Source organism: Equus caballus, chromosome 2, assembly GCF_041296265.1.
Source record: "Equus caballus isolate H_3958 breed thoroughbred chromosome 2, TB-T2T, whole genome shotgun sequence".
In the NCBI taxonomy this organism is placed as follows: Eukaryota; Metazoa; Chordata; class Mammalia; order Perissodactyla; family Equidae; genus Equus; species Equus caballus.
Genome location: NC_091685.1, coordinates 16,688,809 through 16,705,600, shown reverse-complemented (window position 1 = coordinate 16,705,600; position 16,792 = coordinate 16,688,809). Strand labels below are relative to the sequence as shown.

At 51.7% G+C, this 16,792-nt stretch overlaps 1 protein-coding gene across 5 annotated transcripts in view; it reads right to left on the bottom strand.

The window, feature by feature from the left end:
* HIVEP3 (HIVEP zinc finger 3) overlaps window positions 1–16,792 on the bottom strand; it is a 469,251-nt gene that overhangs the window by 33,821 nt on the left and 418,638 nt on the right. For all 5 annotated transcript variants that reach the window (XM_023632292.2, XM_023632308.2, XM_070248788.1 and 2 more), the window contains one exon: window positions 13,151–13,296. In XM_023632292.2, the coding sequence (XP_023488060.2) occupies window positions 13,151–13,296 (146 nt within the window). The remainder of the gene's footprint in view (window positions 1–13,150; window positions 13,297–16,792) is intronic.

Sequence of the window (16,792 nt, the reverse complement as noted above, 5' to 3'; positions counted from 1 at the left end):
ATCCTGTTGGCATGTTTTGAATGGGGGCCAAGAGGCTGGCTTCTGTCATTAACATGCTGTGTGAATGCCTCTCTGGGCCACAGTTTCCTCCTGGGTGAAGCGAGGAATTTGGATGAAATGATTTCCAGGGACCTTTTCATGATCATAATCACTGGGGACTTTGATCGAACACTTATTATTAAGTACCGTAAGCTCTTTAGATGTAGTGTCTTACTTAATCCTCATTCAGACCCTTCGAGATGGAATCACTGTTGTCATCTCCGTCTCACAGATGAGGAAACTGAGGCACTGAGCAGTTACATAACTTACTTAAGAGCAGATGGTCACTCTGATGGATCCAGGATCCAGAGCTGACACTCTACCACGAAGTGCTGGTAGAAATGGGAGACACACCAGGGATTTACCCTTTTCTTGGCGACACAATCATATTAGTAAATATTGATAATTCCTGGCCGAATAAGAGGTCACCTTACCACGTGCCAGGAACTGTGCCAGGTACATTACATCACACACCATTTCCTTTGATTCTCAACAACTTGGATGAATAGGTACTATTATTCTTCTCATTTTCCAGGTGAGAAGACTGAGCCATAGGAGGGGTGAGTGACTTTCTAATCAGTGGCAGAGCCAGGATTCAAACCCAGTCTGGCTGATGCCAAAGCCATGCTCTCGTCACCACGCTCTACTACTAAACTGAGCTAAGGACTCCACTCAGAGGGCAGGGAGCGAAGGATGCCACTCATTCTCTCTGATTGGCAACGGGGTGGGATGGAGGGTGTGGGCTCCGGGCGAGTGTTTCATGTGTCTGATTCTATGTAACATTCACAACAGCCCAGGGTGGCACCTCTATCTCCAGGGTGGAGAGAGGCACCCAGAGAGCGTGACTGAGGGCACCGAGGTGGGCAAGCGCAGGGCTCAGGAGACGGCTGGCTTAGGATGTCAGGGTCTCCTGGGGCCAGGCCTCTGCCCTGTGGCCAGCAAGGAGCTCCGATACTTGGGGGGAACAGACCACAGTCGGGACCCTTCCTCGAAGAGATTCCAGACCATGGCAGGTAGAGCAACTTTCTTTCCACTTTTCTAAGCTGTGGGGCCAGAAGACCCTCTAGAGACTCAGCATCTCCTCTGCCCTCCTCGTCCCCTCCCCTGGGTGTGTTCAGGCAAGGCAATACTCAAGACCCAGCTCTGACTCGGAAAGGAAGTTCTTTCCAACAGATGGCTCATCTTAGGCTGGGGCACGCTGCCAAAGGCTCCTGCCAGAGAAGGATGAGATTCTCTGACCTTCAGAGAAGGCCAGCTTCTCCCTGGGGAGAGACAAGGGCTTGCAATAGCATGCACAGACCCCTTGTTCAGGCCTTTCCCTGCAGACTCTCTGAGCAACATCCTCTCCCAGTAGGGAGTGCAGAGCTGACACAACTCATGGGCCGACAAGAGTTGGAAAGATCCTCCACGCCACATCATGATAGCCAGAGATGGTTCACTCAAACCACATGGGACCATTCGTTCTTCCGATGAGAAAGAGCGAAGGCACTGCCCAAGAGCTCAGCGATAACAACGGCAGAGTGAGGACTCCGACCCCAGCCCTGGACCCCAAGACCCACACCCCTTCCCACAGCCTCCAGTTACAAACGAGGAAACCGAGCTCCAGAGAGGAAACTTGCCCAAGTCTCCAGCTCCAGGGCTCACACCACATTACCTCCCTCCCTCCTGGCCTGTTTCAAACAATGCCCAAAGACGGAAACGGTGAAAGCTTCCGGCACTTTGCAGTTGTTAGAGTTCAAGTGGACCCACACTCAAGCCCATTGTCAGACACTCCACCTGCTCAACAACCCAGGTGCCGTCAAAGTCACAGCCTGGCTTACCGCCCTCAGCAGCTCTCTCCTGCTTGGGCAGAAGACCAGAATCATGCTGGTGGAGGAAGGTGGGAGGGAAGAAAGGAAGATGGAAGGAAGCGAGGAACAATGAAGGAGGCAGGAAGCAAGGAAGGAAGCAGCATCTTTGTTGAGTGCTTCCTGTATGCCAGGTCTGTAATATACAATAATAATAAGCAGCCTGTATTATCTCACTACTCAGCACTCAAAAGGAGCCTGGAAAGTAGATACCATCGTCCCTATTCTTAAGGACTGGCCAGTAATTGCTGGAGGCAGGGCTAGAATCTGACTCTGTCTCAGTCCAAAACCCAAAGACTTTGTAGACTTTCTGGAACACTGACATCTTCCCCTGTGCTCCTCTGAGTCCAAGAAGTTCAGGGAGGCGCCACAGGGGCCCTTGGGGCCTACGGGGGAGGCTGAGAGCTTGATCTCCTGGAAGAGTTCTTTGGAAGAATGAGTTCCATGGATAAAACATATTTAAAAACCACCCTACTATTAGTCTGTTATTAAAGATGGTGGGGCGCCAGCCTCGCAGCATAGTGGTTAAGTTGTCGTGCTCCCCTTCAGCGGCCCAGGCTTTGTGGGTTTGAATCCTGAGTGTGAACCTACACACCTGTTCAGCAAGCCATGCTGTGGCAGCGCCCCATGTTCAAAACAGAGGAGATCCCATAGAGGAGGCAGGAGAATCTGCAGGGTCGGGGGGCAGGGAGACCCTGGGCTGGTGGCTGTGCACCAGGCAGCCTGGAGCCAGCTGGATGACTCAGGGAGGGGCCTGAGTCAGCAAGACGGAATTGACAGCGTCCCCTGAGGCCTCTGAATGGCTTGAGGGGACATTTGATGAGGTGAGAATTCGGGGGTTGAATTAGTAATAAATATATAGAAAACTAAGTGAAGTTAAAACACACACACACACACATGCTTTTTATCCACAGAGAAAACAGAAAAGTTGTATAGGAGAGAAAAAGTAACCCCAGTTCATGATATGACTTAGCTGTGAACTACATATCGTACACCTCTGATGAAAGGATGGGGGATGGGGGACGTATGTGGAGAGTGGAAAGGCTCTTGGGACACTAGTTATAATGCCTAACGCTGAAAAGTCCAATAGTAGCAACCCAGGCCCGTTATTTAGAGAGATGGAGGTAAACCAAGATAATCAGCTAAAAGAGATGAAAGTTAGTGCTTCTGAGGGGGTGTGTGTTGCTGAGAAAGGGTATTGCTGCTTTCCATAATGAAATGTATGGAACTGTTTGGCTCTTTAAACTCTGTGCATGTGTAACTTTGATAAAAATAAAAACTGAAAGAAAGAGAGAGAGAACAAGCACACACGTCCCACCATTCCCAAAGGGGCTGCTCCTCCCACAGCAGAGACAGGGAGGAGCCAGCTTCCTCCTGGGCACCGGCCTGATGCCCCAGGACAGGACGGAGGCCAGGACTCAGGCAGATGCCATCCAGGCTCAGAGGATGCTGGGTCCTGGCTGCACCTGCAGCCCCCAGAGCCATCACGTGCTGGGGTGAAGACTCCAGCCTCACCCCCTCCCCCTCAGGCTGAGCCCCTGCTGCCTTAGCCCCATACTGGACCAGGCTTGAGAAATGGATTCTGTTTTAAATTTTAATAGGATACATTTAGGTCTTCCCTGACAGTCCTCAGGGCCCCGGGGACTCTGGCCTAGCACACTCAGACGCTCAGTCTGCCCCACAATCAATATGTCTTTTTTCTTTTCCATTTTGCTTTGCACACTGTCTTCTTTTACTGCCCGTGACATGGGTTTAGTAGTGACATAATGAGTTTTCTCTGATGCCTGGAGGGAGTGTTCCCTGGGAAGTCCTTTGAGTACTCAGGAGAAAGACGCCAGGCCGGGACAGACAGTAGACCCAGACTATTTAACAGCTGATATTTTCATTCGGGGGATAATCTTCACAAAGGAATAACTTTCTCAAGAATCTAAGTGGCTTCTTGGGAACAGAAATTTCCTGCTCCTGTTTTCAAAATAGCTATTTCACAAATCTATTGTTGGTGAAGATCTCGAGCCCATAGGTGGCCTGGAACTGTGAAAAGAGGCCCGGATTGGGGCTCAAAGACCCCTCCCCACTACCTACCCCCAAACCATCAACTCTGCTTGCATGGCAACCAGCATCTTTCTCTCCTCCTGTTACTACAGGACAGGACAAGCGCCCCCTTCTCATCGCAGCTCCGGCCCCGCCCCCTCGCACCTTCGCTAGGCCCCTGCCTTGCACTCGGCCCCCCTTCTCTCCTGGCCTCATCATCTGCCCCTGGCTGTCAATCATTCCTAGGAGCATGTGCACACGCACGAGGATCTCTCAGTTGAAACGCCCACCTGCTCGACCTCATGCTCCCTCCAGGTCCTACCCCTCACTCCCCATCTTATCTGCTTCCCTCCATAGCCAGCCTCTCAGGACACAGGTTGACACGCACCACCTCCACGTCTCACTTCACGCCATCAGAGTCCATCTCCACCCAAACAGCTCCCATCAAGGGGACCAGTGACTCCCTGTGGCCACATCCCATGGACACAGGCCTGTCCTCACCTTCCTGGGCCTCTGAGCAGCACTCAGCACAGCTGACCACTCCCTCCTTCTAGAACACCCTCTGCTCTTGGCTTTGAGGACTTGCTGCTCTGCTGGGTCCCTCCTATTCCTCAGGCTTTTCCTGCTCAACTCTTTTGCAGCCCCGTCTCTACCTGCCCTCTAACTGCTGGGGTATCCGGGCTCAGTCCTGGATGCCCTTTTCTTTTCTCTCTTCCCCATCTCCCCAGGTGACCCCATCCAGTCCTATCCCCCTAAATAGCATCTCTGCATCGACAAATGCACATTCCAAAACGTGTATTTCCAGCCCAGGTCTGGCCTTTGAATGCCAGGCTCATACACCCAGTTCCCAAACGCTGCCCTGAGCACCCGGATGTAGGAATGGCATCTCAAAATTAACATGTCCACCAAGTTTTGATCCCCACTTCCTCAAACTTCTTTCTTACTCTCCTCTCTCACCCCCGTCCGTCTCAGTAAAGGGCACCACCATCCACCCAGCTGTGACTTGAGCCAGAAACGTGGTAGTCATCTCGATCCCAGCTTCTCTTTCTCACCCTCCATATTCAATCCATCACAGTCCTATAGAGCCATTCCCCACCTTCACTGCCCTCTCCCTGCTCTAAGCCACCAGACGACTCGCCTGGACTCCGTAACATCCTGCGCTCCCTGCTGCGCCCACAGCCACTACCCCTTCCCCAAGTCCAGGTCATACTCCCCAGGAGAGATGGGGCAACAGGATTTGGGGGATAAAGAAAGAGAACAAAACCCAGCGTCGGCACATGTGATGAGGGTTGGACAATTCACTCCCCAGCCACTGGGGCCACACTCAGAGCTTCGCGTCTATACTTCCAGGGAGAAGTCTGAGGGGCAGAGAGAGAGATCAAGCCGTTGGGTCTTTCTCAGGAAGAAGACAGGGCTCTGGCAGCCTGGACTCACCCAGGAAGAAGAGCAGCCCCCCGTCCAGCGCTGGGCACCCAGCACCCTTCCTCTCCAGCCCTAGAACAAGGGCCCTGCCCAGAGCAGGCACTGGCTGGGAGCAGGCAGTCCATGCGCCAGCCTTTTTTGGCATCCCATGTTTCATTTTTACCTTTAACCCTTGCAGGGCAGGTCAGCAAGCTAACGACCTTGGCTCCAACCCCAGGCACGTGCCCCCTAACTGAGGCGGCCTGACATCATCTTCCCAGACTAAGCCTGACTCTGGTTGGTGGGTTGGTCCTGTCCAGCCACTTCAGCCCTGACTTTGTCCCTGCTCCTTCCTGAGACCCAGGGCTTCCGTCCTGCTCACATTCCAAGAGCTGCTGAGTCCAGGGACCTGCCCCCTCACCTGAGGTCTCAGCTAATCCTGACCATTTGGAGGGAGTTCTTTCAGTTAAGAAACATTCTCCAGCAGGGCCCAGGTGCCAGGCGCTATTCTCAGCAGTGGGGATGCAGCAGTGAACAAGACACAATTCCTGCCCTCTCACAATATTTATGTTCTGGTGGAGGGAATAGAAACAAACTAGTAAACATATGGAGAAAAATAAAGCAGGGAAGGGAAAGGCAGATCAGAAATGCCAGAGGAGGGGAGAGTGGGTGGGTGGTCTGGAAAGGCTTCACTGAAGGAAGTGAGGGAGCCATGGCCCTCTCTGGAAGAAGTGTTCCAGGCAGAGAGCACAGCAAGTGCAAAGGCCCTGAGGCAGAAGCATGTCTGACAAAGAGCAAGGAGACCACTGGATGGAGGGCAGGGAGTGAGGAGTAGAATGGCAGGCGGAGGTCAGGGAGGAGCGGGGGCCAGCACTCGAGGGCTTTGGAGGGTGTAGAGCAGGAGTGACAGGGTCTGCTGACGTTTAACAGGATCACTCTGGTTGTGGGGTTGAGAATACACTGTACTGGGAAAGGCCAGAAGCCAGAGATTATAGGAGAAGGCTGTGATAATCCAGATGAGAGATGGCAGGGGCTTGACCCAGGAGGTGGGAAAAAAGGGGCAGATTCTGGATATGGGTTCAAAGGTTGAGATGACAGGATTTGCTAATGGAAGCGAGGTAGAGCAGTTTTGGGCCTGAACGTCCGGAGAAAGGAAGCTGCCGGTGCAGAATTTGAACAAGTGATTTGCTTCTCTCTCTCAAAAGACGCTCTTTCTTTTCTTTCTTTCTTTTTTTTTTTTGGTGAGGAAGATTGGCCCTGAGCTAACATCTGTTGCCAATCCTCCTCTTTTTGCTTGAGGAAGATTGTTGCTGACCTAACATCTGTGCCAGTCTTCCTCTATTTTATGTGGGATGCCGCCACAGCGTGGCTTGCCAAGCGCTGCTAGGTCTGTGCACGGGATCCGAACCTGCAAACCCCAGGCCGCTGAAGCGGAATGTGTGAACTTAACCACTGCACCACCAGGCCGGCCCCCAAACACACCCTTTCTTCCTTTGGCCACTTAAAAGACTTTCAAAGAGACGTTTAACAAGTGTGTGGAGACGGGCACAGTTTCTCTGCCTCTCTCATAACCTTTCCACGACCAACCTTTAGACACATGCATTTTCTCTTCCAGTTTGAATTTTTAGAGTGGTTTATCTGAGGAGTTTATTTTTTACACCTACCCCAAAAGCTCCAACTAATCACTATTTATTTAATTCATAATTTAGTCAATTTGTTCCCCAATAAATATACAGAGGTAGCAGATACCATTAGAGACATTATTCAACATCATCCTTAATCAGGAGTTCACAGTAAGATGGGGCTTGACAGAGTAGAAATTTAGAAATTTAGCATGAAAAATATGCTACACGTCTAGGTTTTAAAGTGCAAGAAGAAATGGGTTTGTGAAAAATTATTAGAAAAGAAAATAACCTTTAAATTGAACAAATTTAAAACTATTCTCTCCAAGCTACTATTTCAGGAATACACACATGCGCACATAGACACACACACACACATACACACAGGCTTTTAAAATACAGGTACACCATAAACAACACGTGTTGGATATACTGCATAAACTCTGAGATCTGAATAAAAATAAGTCCAGCTATTAGAAATAAAAGTACATGAGAGAGAAAAGCACATCTGTTAAAGATGTAACTCCATCAAGTGGGACAATACTGAATTAGGTAAACTTTTAAAATAACTTCTTTAACAAATGTACCAGGAGCCCTGGGAGTCACTGTGGTTCTTCACCGCCTGTTGTTCCGGGTTCTAGGGGTGAGTTCACTGGACGCCCAGGTGGACCGTCACACACATGGCTGGAGACCTGGCACGGAGCTCTGGGGACAAGTCCACCTGGAGATACGAGTCCAGGGTCATCAGCCTATAGTTGGTATACAGAGTCACCTTGGGAGTGAGTTTAACAGAGAAAAGGGGAAGCCCAGGGACTGAGCCCTGGGGGCCCTAATGTTTAGCGACCAGGAGATGATGGGAAATCACAAAAGACAACAAGAAAGTGCCACTGGCAAAGGAAGAGGGCGATCAAGAAAGATGGCGCCCTGGAAACCAAGTGGACCATGTGTTTCAAGGAGGCTGGAGGGATCAACTCTGTCAAATGCTGCCGATGGATCAGGAAAGGTTAGAAGTGAGAAGGGACCCTGGAATTCTGCGGGGTGGAGGTCACTGTTGGCCTTGAGAAGAGCAGCTTCTGAGGTGTGATGAGCCCAAAGGCCCACCTGGAACGGGTGTGAGAGAGGAAGGGAGGGAAGACACGGAGGTGAGCAAGTATAGTCAAAGCTTTCTCGAGTTTTTCTTTAAAGGGAAGCAGAAAAATCTGGTAGTATAAGCCCTCCAGTCAAAGGAGAGTTTTTAAGGTGGGAACCTTGAAGTCTGGATATGCTGAATTGAACGGGCCAGGAGTGAGGCAACGGCTGGAGTGATGTATTGGGGTGTTTGGGGGTAGGTGGGAAGAGGGGGGATCCAATGCCCTCAGACAGAGCACAGATGGTCTTCCCTCAGATCAGCAGCTAAGTCCTCCAGTTGGCAGGGTCTGGCATGGACTCCTTCTGCTCAAGGCCTGACAGGCTACGGGCCAGCCCCGTGCAACCCCATGCCCATGAGTCCACCGACCCCACCCTCACCAGCCCAGTACGCAGCTGGGCTTCTGCTCCCCTGCCCTGTATCCCAGAGACAAGTCGAGGTTGGGCTGCCCCCTAAATTCAACCCACCCCTTGCCCTGTGCCCATGGCCACCTTTCTGAGAACCCCCAGCCAGCTGGGCCTGGCCTCCCTGGGTGGCACCATCTGAGCTCATCACCCCCTTCGGACCCAAGCAGTGACACCCCTCCTTCCCAGCTGGGTGTGGAGGGCCACTTTCAGGATCCGAGTAGTTCCTATCAATTCCAGTCTCTCCCTTTTCCACATCAGCCCTTTGGGCTGAGCTCCCGGCTCTCCTTGTAACAAGTGAACTAGCATTAGGACAATATAGGCATCACCCTCAGTGAACAACAGAACCTTGTAGTTGTGAAAGCAACGTTCTTGAACAAAAGAGCGCTTCTAAAACAACCACGGCAAATGCACAGGTGCTGGGTGAGAGAGCCAACGCATTACTGACGGGCACTCCCGGAGGCCGCAGGGAAAACGCAGGCTCTGTTCAGGATGGAGGTGATGGGGACGTCAGGGAGGGGGCTGCGTGCCAGGAGATCAGTGCCACACACAGGAATCGATGCATCGCGTGTGCAAAGCCTGGCCCTAGGACCCAAGTCAGGAGCGGACGTGGTGGGAAACAGGAATGGATTTCAACACCAGCGTTATTCCAGAAGCAACACGCAGAATGAGGGCGTCTGGAGGGATCCGAGGGGTTGCTTAGAGGAGAGGGTTGCGCACTGCCCTTTGAAGGCTGGCTGGACTTGGCCATGGGAAGAGCCCAGTAGGCACAGAAGGTGAAGTGCAGCAGGGGCAGGTCAGGCCGCGGGGCTGGGAAGATCCAGAATTTTAACAGGATCCCATGGGTAAGGCAGCCACAGAAGGCTCTGGAACAGAGGCGCGACACAGGCAGAACCACAATCAAGGACACTCAATGGCACCAACATGGGGGCCCGGAGAGAGGGAGACCAGAGCTGTGGCAACGTGGGTGAACTGAGGCCACATCTCAGTCACAGACCACTCTGTGTGGACACCACAATTTGGGGACCAATTGGAAGGGGGAGTATCAGGGGAGAAGAAGGCATCCAAGACGACACTCAGGTTTTGAGGGTGATGGGCTAGGGGCATCATCTGAGACCTGGATGTGGAAGGAGATGCTGTTGGTGGCAACTGGAGGGATTGGTTGGCACATGCTGAGTTTGAGGTGCCCAGGGTCTCCCAGGTTAAGGTGCCCAGGAGGCATCAGACACAAGGGTCCATATCTCAGGAGCGAGGTCCCAGCTGGAGACCCAGATTTAGTGTCATGGGCACAGAGACGAGGTTTGAAGCCAAGGAGATGGACAACGTCGACAAGGGAGAACATTCGAGGCCAGAAGAAATCAGTCCGACTGACCTGGTACATGAGTCGCCATAACACCCTGACTGCTGACCAACCTACCTTTCCTCTCTGCCTGTCCCAGTTTCACTCACGCTTCCAGGCCTAGCCTCACCTCCTCCAGGAAGCCCTTCTGGTTACTCCAGCCCCAGGGGTCCCTGCCTGCTGTGAGCACGTCCACACTGGCAGTCCACACCTCAGCCCCGGGCCTTGTGCTGGCAGCTGAACTAGTCCCCCAGCCCCTGAGGGCAGGACCAGGGTTTACCCCGCAGCTTATGGTATCTTCTAGTACAGAGCACCCATAAGGCACTGACAACATAGCTCCTCCTTGATGGATCGATTAATTGATCGACTGCTGGGCTGGAGGTCAAGAAGAAGAGTAGGACACGGGGAGAGCAGCTTGACTAGTGATGAAAAGACGCATGAGGGTTGGACTCAGACAGCATCCACTCTCTGTCTCGCTCACTGACTCATCGCTATGAATTAGATCTACACGGATCAACATCGACACAACGCAAAAACATTGCTGAGTGAAAAATAACAAGTGGCAGGTGCATGTTAGACCCACTGGAGTAGTCGGTGCTGTCCGCCAAACATCGCTGGTTCTCCCAAGCACATAGTAGGGCTGCACTACCCCACTATCATGAAGGCAGGTGAGGCCACACAGCTTGCTCTGGCTAATAACATGGAAGCAGAAGCTTTAAGATCCAGAGCACAATTCACCATTTTCCCTTATTTCTCTCTTGGCCTCCGTCGGCCTCGATCTCTCAGGGTCTCCTAGGAACAGAACCCTATTGCAGACGCTCATCAAACACGTACTGGAGTGAATATAAATGCTTGCTGTGTTAAAAAAAAAAGAACAAAACGAAGAAATGAGTCTCAAGCAAAGCCTTGGTGACCTCAGGTGGGTACCTGAAGGATATATTCAGTGTTTCTGGTGGGGGGCACCATTGGCTTTTTTGGGTGGGATTCATGGTTCTGTGGTCATATGGATGGTCACATCCTTGGCCCCATCCATGAAACGCCAGAGGTGTCCTCAATTATGTGACAACCAAAACACTCTCAGCCCCACATTTCCAAACACTCCAGGGGTGACACCAGCCCCAAGAGAACCATGACGTAGAGGGGTCCCCAGAAGTGGGGGCGGGAGGCATAGCAGATGCCCTGATGGGACAGCTGGGCTGCGGGAGAAGAGGATCTAACTAGCAACACTACACGACCCCCCGGAGTGTTCCAATTGGATGTGACAAGTTGAGAGAGTGAGGATAGTATTTTTCACAGCCAACAGAACAGAGTGAGGTTATCCTGGGGCGAGAGAAAAGAGATGGAGACAGTAGTGATAAAATGCTCCGATGCCCACGGGTCAGCACCAGGAACTTTGACCTTTACAAACAGGGTCACGCAGGATCCTCCGACAATCCACAAACTATGCCACCGTCCCCTTTTACAGATGAGGAAGCAGGGCTGGAGCAGGGAGGGGACTGTCTGAGTGGATCAGAGGCAAGTGGGAGAGCTGCTCTGGGGCAGGGGGGCGGACCTTGAAGGAGAGGGAGCTCAGGTAGGACTAAGTGACAGTCTGGATGGGACGGGGCGAGGGGAGGGTGGAGTGGGGCAGGAGTGGGCACTGATGTCTAAGCTGCAGGAAGACGAGAAGGGCACTCAGGGGTAACCTTTCCCTTCCAGCTAGGGCAGACCACGTGGCAGGGACTCCAGCAGGCAGCTGGAGCCGTGAACTGACCGGGATGGGGACGGGCTCCTGTCAGCTGCCCTTCCGGAGCTCAGGCTCCCCAGGGGAATGGGGGCAGTGGGGAGCCCCCTCAGGGAACCGGAACTCCAGTCTGGAGGCGATGCCTCCGGGGCATCCGAAGCAAACCTCTTCATGCCCCAGCTGACACTCAGCAGCTCCCCGGGGGGCCCCAGAGACAGTCCTTGAAGCAAGAGGGAAGAAGGCACGTCGCTGTGAACAGATGCACCATCCTTGGAGGAAGTCTTATGTGGCCTTGAAAGGACCCAATGATAGGAGAACAGAGACACAAGAGGGCGCTCTAACCAAATAGCAGGAGAAGAAAGCGGTCCACCCTCTAAAAGCAAAGAGGGTCAGGTTTTTGAAAACCTTTGGCATGTGTTTCTCAGTGGAGCCACTACTGGAACTCTGGGCAGAATGCTTCTCCCCTAGGGAAAGGTGTCCCCACCACTGCAGGATGTTTACCATCCCTGTCCCTCCCTGTCACTGTGACAACCCAAGTCCCCATGTTTTGTTTCCAGATACCCCCTCTCCTGAGAGCCCCTGCTGGTCAGTGCCACCCACTAGCGGCCTTCGGGAGCTTGGTAGTCTCTGCTCTTCCCAGCTTTACAGAGGAACCCAGCACCTCCCACTTTGACCCTGGCAGTGGTGCACCTGCAGGTGCTGGAGAATCGCGGGCCCCCGTGACATCCCGTGTTGGCAGGTGCTCAAGGGGATTGTCCTCTTTGGGAGGTAGGTTTTCCTCCGTGCTGTCATCCCTCAGGACAGGGTAGGACAAGGGCTGCATGGATCAAACTGGGGACACAGACACAGGACCCTGAGACAGACACCACGCGACCTGCTTACAGACATCACAGCCCAGGGAGCAAACACGTGGTCACATAGAACACAGCTTGCACGAAACTTCCACAGAGCAAGTCTGAAACAAGGGCCCTTCTGGAGCCCAGGGCCCCGCAGTTGTGAGTTCCGAGACGCTTAGATCCTTAGGTTTCCAAAGACAAGCACCAAAGGTGAAACACCAGGGGTGATGCTCTAAATATTTACCAACCAATGAGTCCTGGACCCCGGCTAGTCAGCATGGAGACCAGTGTAAACAGCTGGTCTGTGCAGTGTGCCATCAGCCCTGCTAACAGCCTAGTCGGCAGAGCCCGGGTCCCCCGTAGGACACCAGGCATGCCAAGGTGGCTGCTTAGGCAGGACACAGGTGACTTTTCGGGAACATACACCAAGGTAAGTGGCAGGCCAGAAAAGACCTGGGAGACTTACTGTCAACCCAATGCAAGGAGTAGAAACCTGGCCAGCATCTGAGGAAAGATGGGCCAGACAAAGACCTAGATGGCTCCAGTCCTCAGAATACACCCAGCATCCCCCGTCCACCATCAAGGAGCCCAGCATTCTTAGAGGTGGCCTGCGAGTCACACAAAGGTGGCGTCTGCTGGAAGGCACGGCTGGAACCCCAGGGCGCCTGTGAACACAGCCCTGCCGGCTGAGACGCTCAGGGCCTCTGAACACAGCCGGCAGCATCCCCAGCCCACCGGCGGGGCGCGAGAGGCAGACACTGCCAACCAAACGTGATTCTTACCCTCCTTCGAAGATTTTGATCCTTGCCGGCTCCCCTCGCTTCGAGGCAGGAGCGTCCTCCTCCGGCTTCCCTCGCTTCTCCTCTTCCTTCTCCACTCTAGCTATATCTTTCTGGGCTTCCGAGGAAACCAGCGAAGGGAGGTGAACCTGGCCCGCCGCAGGAACGACAAAATCATGGCTGGTTAAGTAGAAATAATGGAACGACGCCTTCGACGGCACTGCACACTTAGACTTAATTGTGGCTCACTTAATCTCCACTGTACCCCGTGAAGAGGTGCTATGAGCCCCACTTTACAGAAAGAAGGAAACTCATCCCCAGACAGGTGAAGTCTCTTATTCAAGGCCACGAGGTCAGTTGGTGTCAACATGGGACTCTGACCAGCTCTTTCTCATGGGAAGACCAGGCCGTCCCGCGAGAGCTGTGTTGCTCCTTCTTTTACACTAGTCTAGGAGCTTCTGGGGACAGGTCCGCATCTTGGTCTCCTCGGGCATGCCAGCACCCAAAACAGGGCCTGTGCACATCCTGGAGCAGGGAGCAGGGATGCTGGGCTGGGGGCTGGGGCCAGCAGTACTGGGAGGGAGATTCTCCTCCCACTTTGTGCCAGTGTCACTAAGGTCATGAGAAACTGTACTGTTTACAGCCAGGGGGAGAAGCGACCATATCTCCTGGTGCTGGGACAATCTGAGAACCGCAGTCCCCTGTGCCGGCCACCACACCTGCCCGCTACAAGGACAGGTGGGGGCTGAGCAGAAAGGTACCCAGTTGGGAATGAGGGAAACTGAGTTCTAGCAACATGTAGGCCACTGTGTGCTGAGCCACCCTTGGGTGGATTACTTCACCTCTCTGGGCCTCAGAGTCTGAGGGGATTTAGACCATCTTGAAGACTCCTTCCAGGGCCAACTTCTATGACTCAGTGACCCCCCCAAAGGGATCTCTTCAGAATTGGAGACAGGGAGTGAAAACCAAGTGAGGGTATGGACCGCTGCTTTGCAACGGTCCACAGAAGCAGCTGATGTTGTGCAATACCCGTGGATTTCCAGAGCATGCTGTTTTCACTACCATCTCGGCCTGCCTTCTGGGCCATCCATGGAGTGCCTAAGGGGCCTCCCTCAGGCTGATGCATGACTTCTCTCTCACAACCAGCTGTGATGTCTGGGCCAAGCTGGAGGAAGGTGATTTTGGTGGCAATGAGCCACTCTACCAGGAAACACTGTTGGAACTGAGCAGGAGGACCAGGGATCCACTTTGGCTTTTTGTTTTTTGGTGAGGAAGATTGGCCCTGAGCTAATGTCTGTGCTAATCTTCCTCTATTTTGTATGTGGGATGCTGTCACAGAATGGCTTGATAAGCAGTGTGTAGGTCCATGCCTGGGATCCAAACCAGCGAACCCTGGGCCACTGAAGTGGAGCATGGGAACTTAATCACTACACCACCAGGACAGCCCCCACTTTGGCTTTTAATGATAATAAAATGAATAACAATAGGTGAAAACAATTATTGAGTGCCAATGTGACAAGCACTGTTCTAAACACACTTTGATATTTTAACTCTTTTAATCATCTCCACAGTCCTATGAGCTAAGTGTTAATATTATTTCTATTTTACAAATGAGGAAACAAAAGCACAGGAGGTTAAGTAACTGGCCCAAGGTCACACAGCTAGTAAGTGAGGTATTGGGATTCAAATCTGGACCACCTGGCACTGGAATCCTTGTTCTTAATCTCTTTGCAATTGTGCAGGTGGTTGTCAAAATGATCCCCCAGGAGGAAAAAAGGAAGGAGAAACCTGGGGAACAGAACGTGGCTGCAAAGTGAATTCTTGTATAAAGTTGGGTTTCCTCAGGGCTCATGCATGGAAAAAAATCTGTGACCAAACTGAAACCTGATAGGTTGGCCTAGACTTGCAGGAAGATGGTTAGGAAGAGCTTTAAAGAGAATGGAAGCTACGGGATGACAAAAGTCAGCTCAGCATAATAAACAACTTTCTAAAAGCACTGTCCAAACATGGGTTGGGTTGTACCAAGAGGTGGTGAGCTCCCCATCACTGGAGATAAGCAAACAGAGCCCAGAGAGAGGCGTAACTATAGAAAGGCATCAAGCACTGGACCATGCAGTTACGTTAATGCACCAGATTGGTGCACTTGGTAGAAAACATGCCAGCGAAACCAATGGAACATTCCAAGAAAAAGTTTGCAGGTCTCAGCTCTTTTTAGGAAAGCAGCATTTTACACAAAGAATTGCCAAACCAGTTAAGCCAAATTAACTCTTCCTTTTTCTTAAACGACCTTTTAGTGTCCAGTTGTTAAAAGAGGGAGGCAGTCCAGATCATCTGAACTGGCTCTGAGTGACAGCTAGTTTTAAATCCAGGCTCTGCCATTTACCGTGCGGCCTTGTGCAAGTTACCTAACTTCTTTGTGCTCTGGTGTCCTCATCCATAAAATGGTGACATAGTGCCCTAACTCTCAAAGTGGTTGTGAGGATAAAAGTAAAGCTTAGCATAGTACCTGGCACATAGTAGGTGCACAAGGAGTTATAAGTATGAATGTAATGACAACAGTATCGTGGGAGTAGCTGTGGCCAGGAAGAGACATTGCAGAGCCAAAGTGGAAATCCTGTTTAGGACTCTCTGCAGACTGATGAGGACGTTTAAAGAATAAATTTGGAAGATGGTTCTGTGAAGATATCCAGCTGAGCTGAGGACAAATTCAATGTACAAAATACACCCAATGGTAAAAGAGGAGGATACGAATATAAGAGAAGTTATAGAACACAATTTTGTTCATTTTTCTACAGTACGAATTTAGTTGAGAGGATTTATGCTTGATTCGGTCAAAGCAACTGGCCTGAAGACACGCTAATGAATATCTTTAAATTTGCCATCCTCTTTTACGGTTTTCTTTCCTCAAATAACTGAAAAAAGAAAAATAGACTCTCTGGAGTCAGACAGGTCTGGGTTCAAATTCTCAGCTGGCCAAATATTTGCCCTGTGACCTTGACCTGTCTCACCCTCTGACCCTCAGTTCCCTCTTCTGTACACTGGAGATGGTATTGTTACCTCACAGCTGAAGACGAGTGCTGACTGGATTCAAGGACCCAGCACAGCGCCTGGCATGGCGAGGCTGCTTAATCAACAGGAGCAGCTGCTATTCCACAAATGCCGTGTCGGCATAACACATCATGGCCTGAACCCTTAGGCTGGCCTTGTCAGGGTATGGAGGTGTCATTTGTCTGAAGCAAACCTGGACTCATCAAATTTTAAACTTCCTGAACTTGCAGGCATCATTTTAGGGCTCCTGAGGCAGCCTCAGGTCAGAGGCAATGGAGGAGTAAATATGAGCCCTTAGTCAGGCCGGGTGCTACTGCACAGCACAGACTGGTCAAGCTGTGAGTGGCACGGCCACTGACTGGTAAAGGGGGATACTGCAGTCCAGTTCTATTTGCTACCCTCCTCACCGAAAAGAAAGAAGGCATGTTTCAGGAGTTGTTTGTGTTAAATTCTAGAATCTCTGGAAATGGGAAGATTTCAAGCGGTACCAGAGAACAGAAACAGCAGATGTAGAGAATAATAAAGGCAGGAAACGACTAACAGGACGAGGGAGAAACATATGATGGAGTGGCATAAGGTTCCAAAATTGCTGCAGGC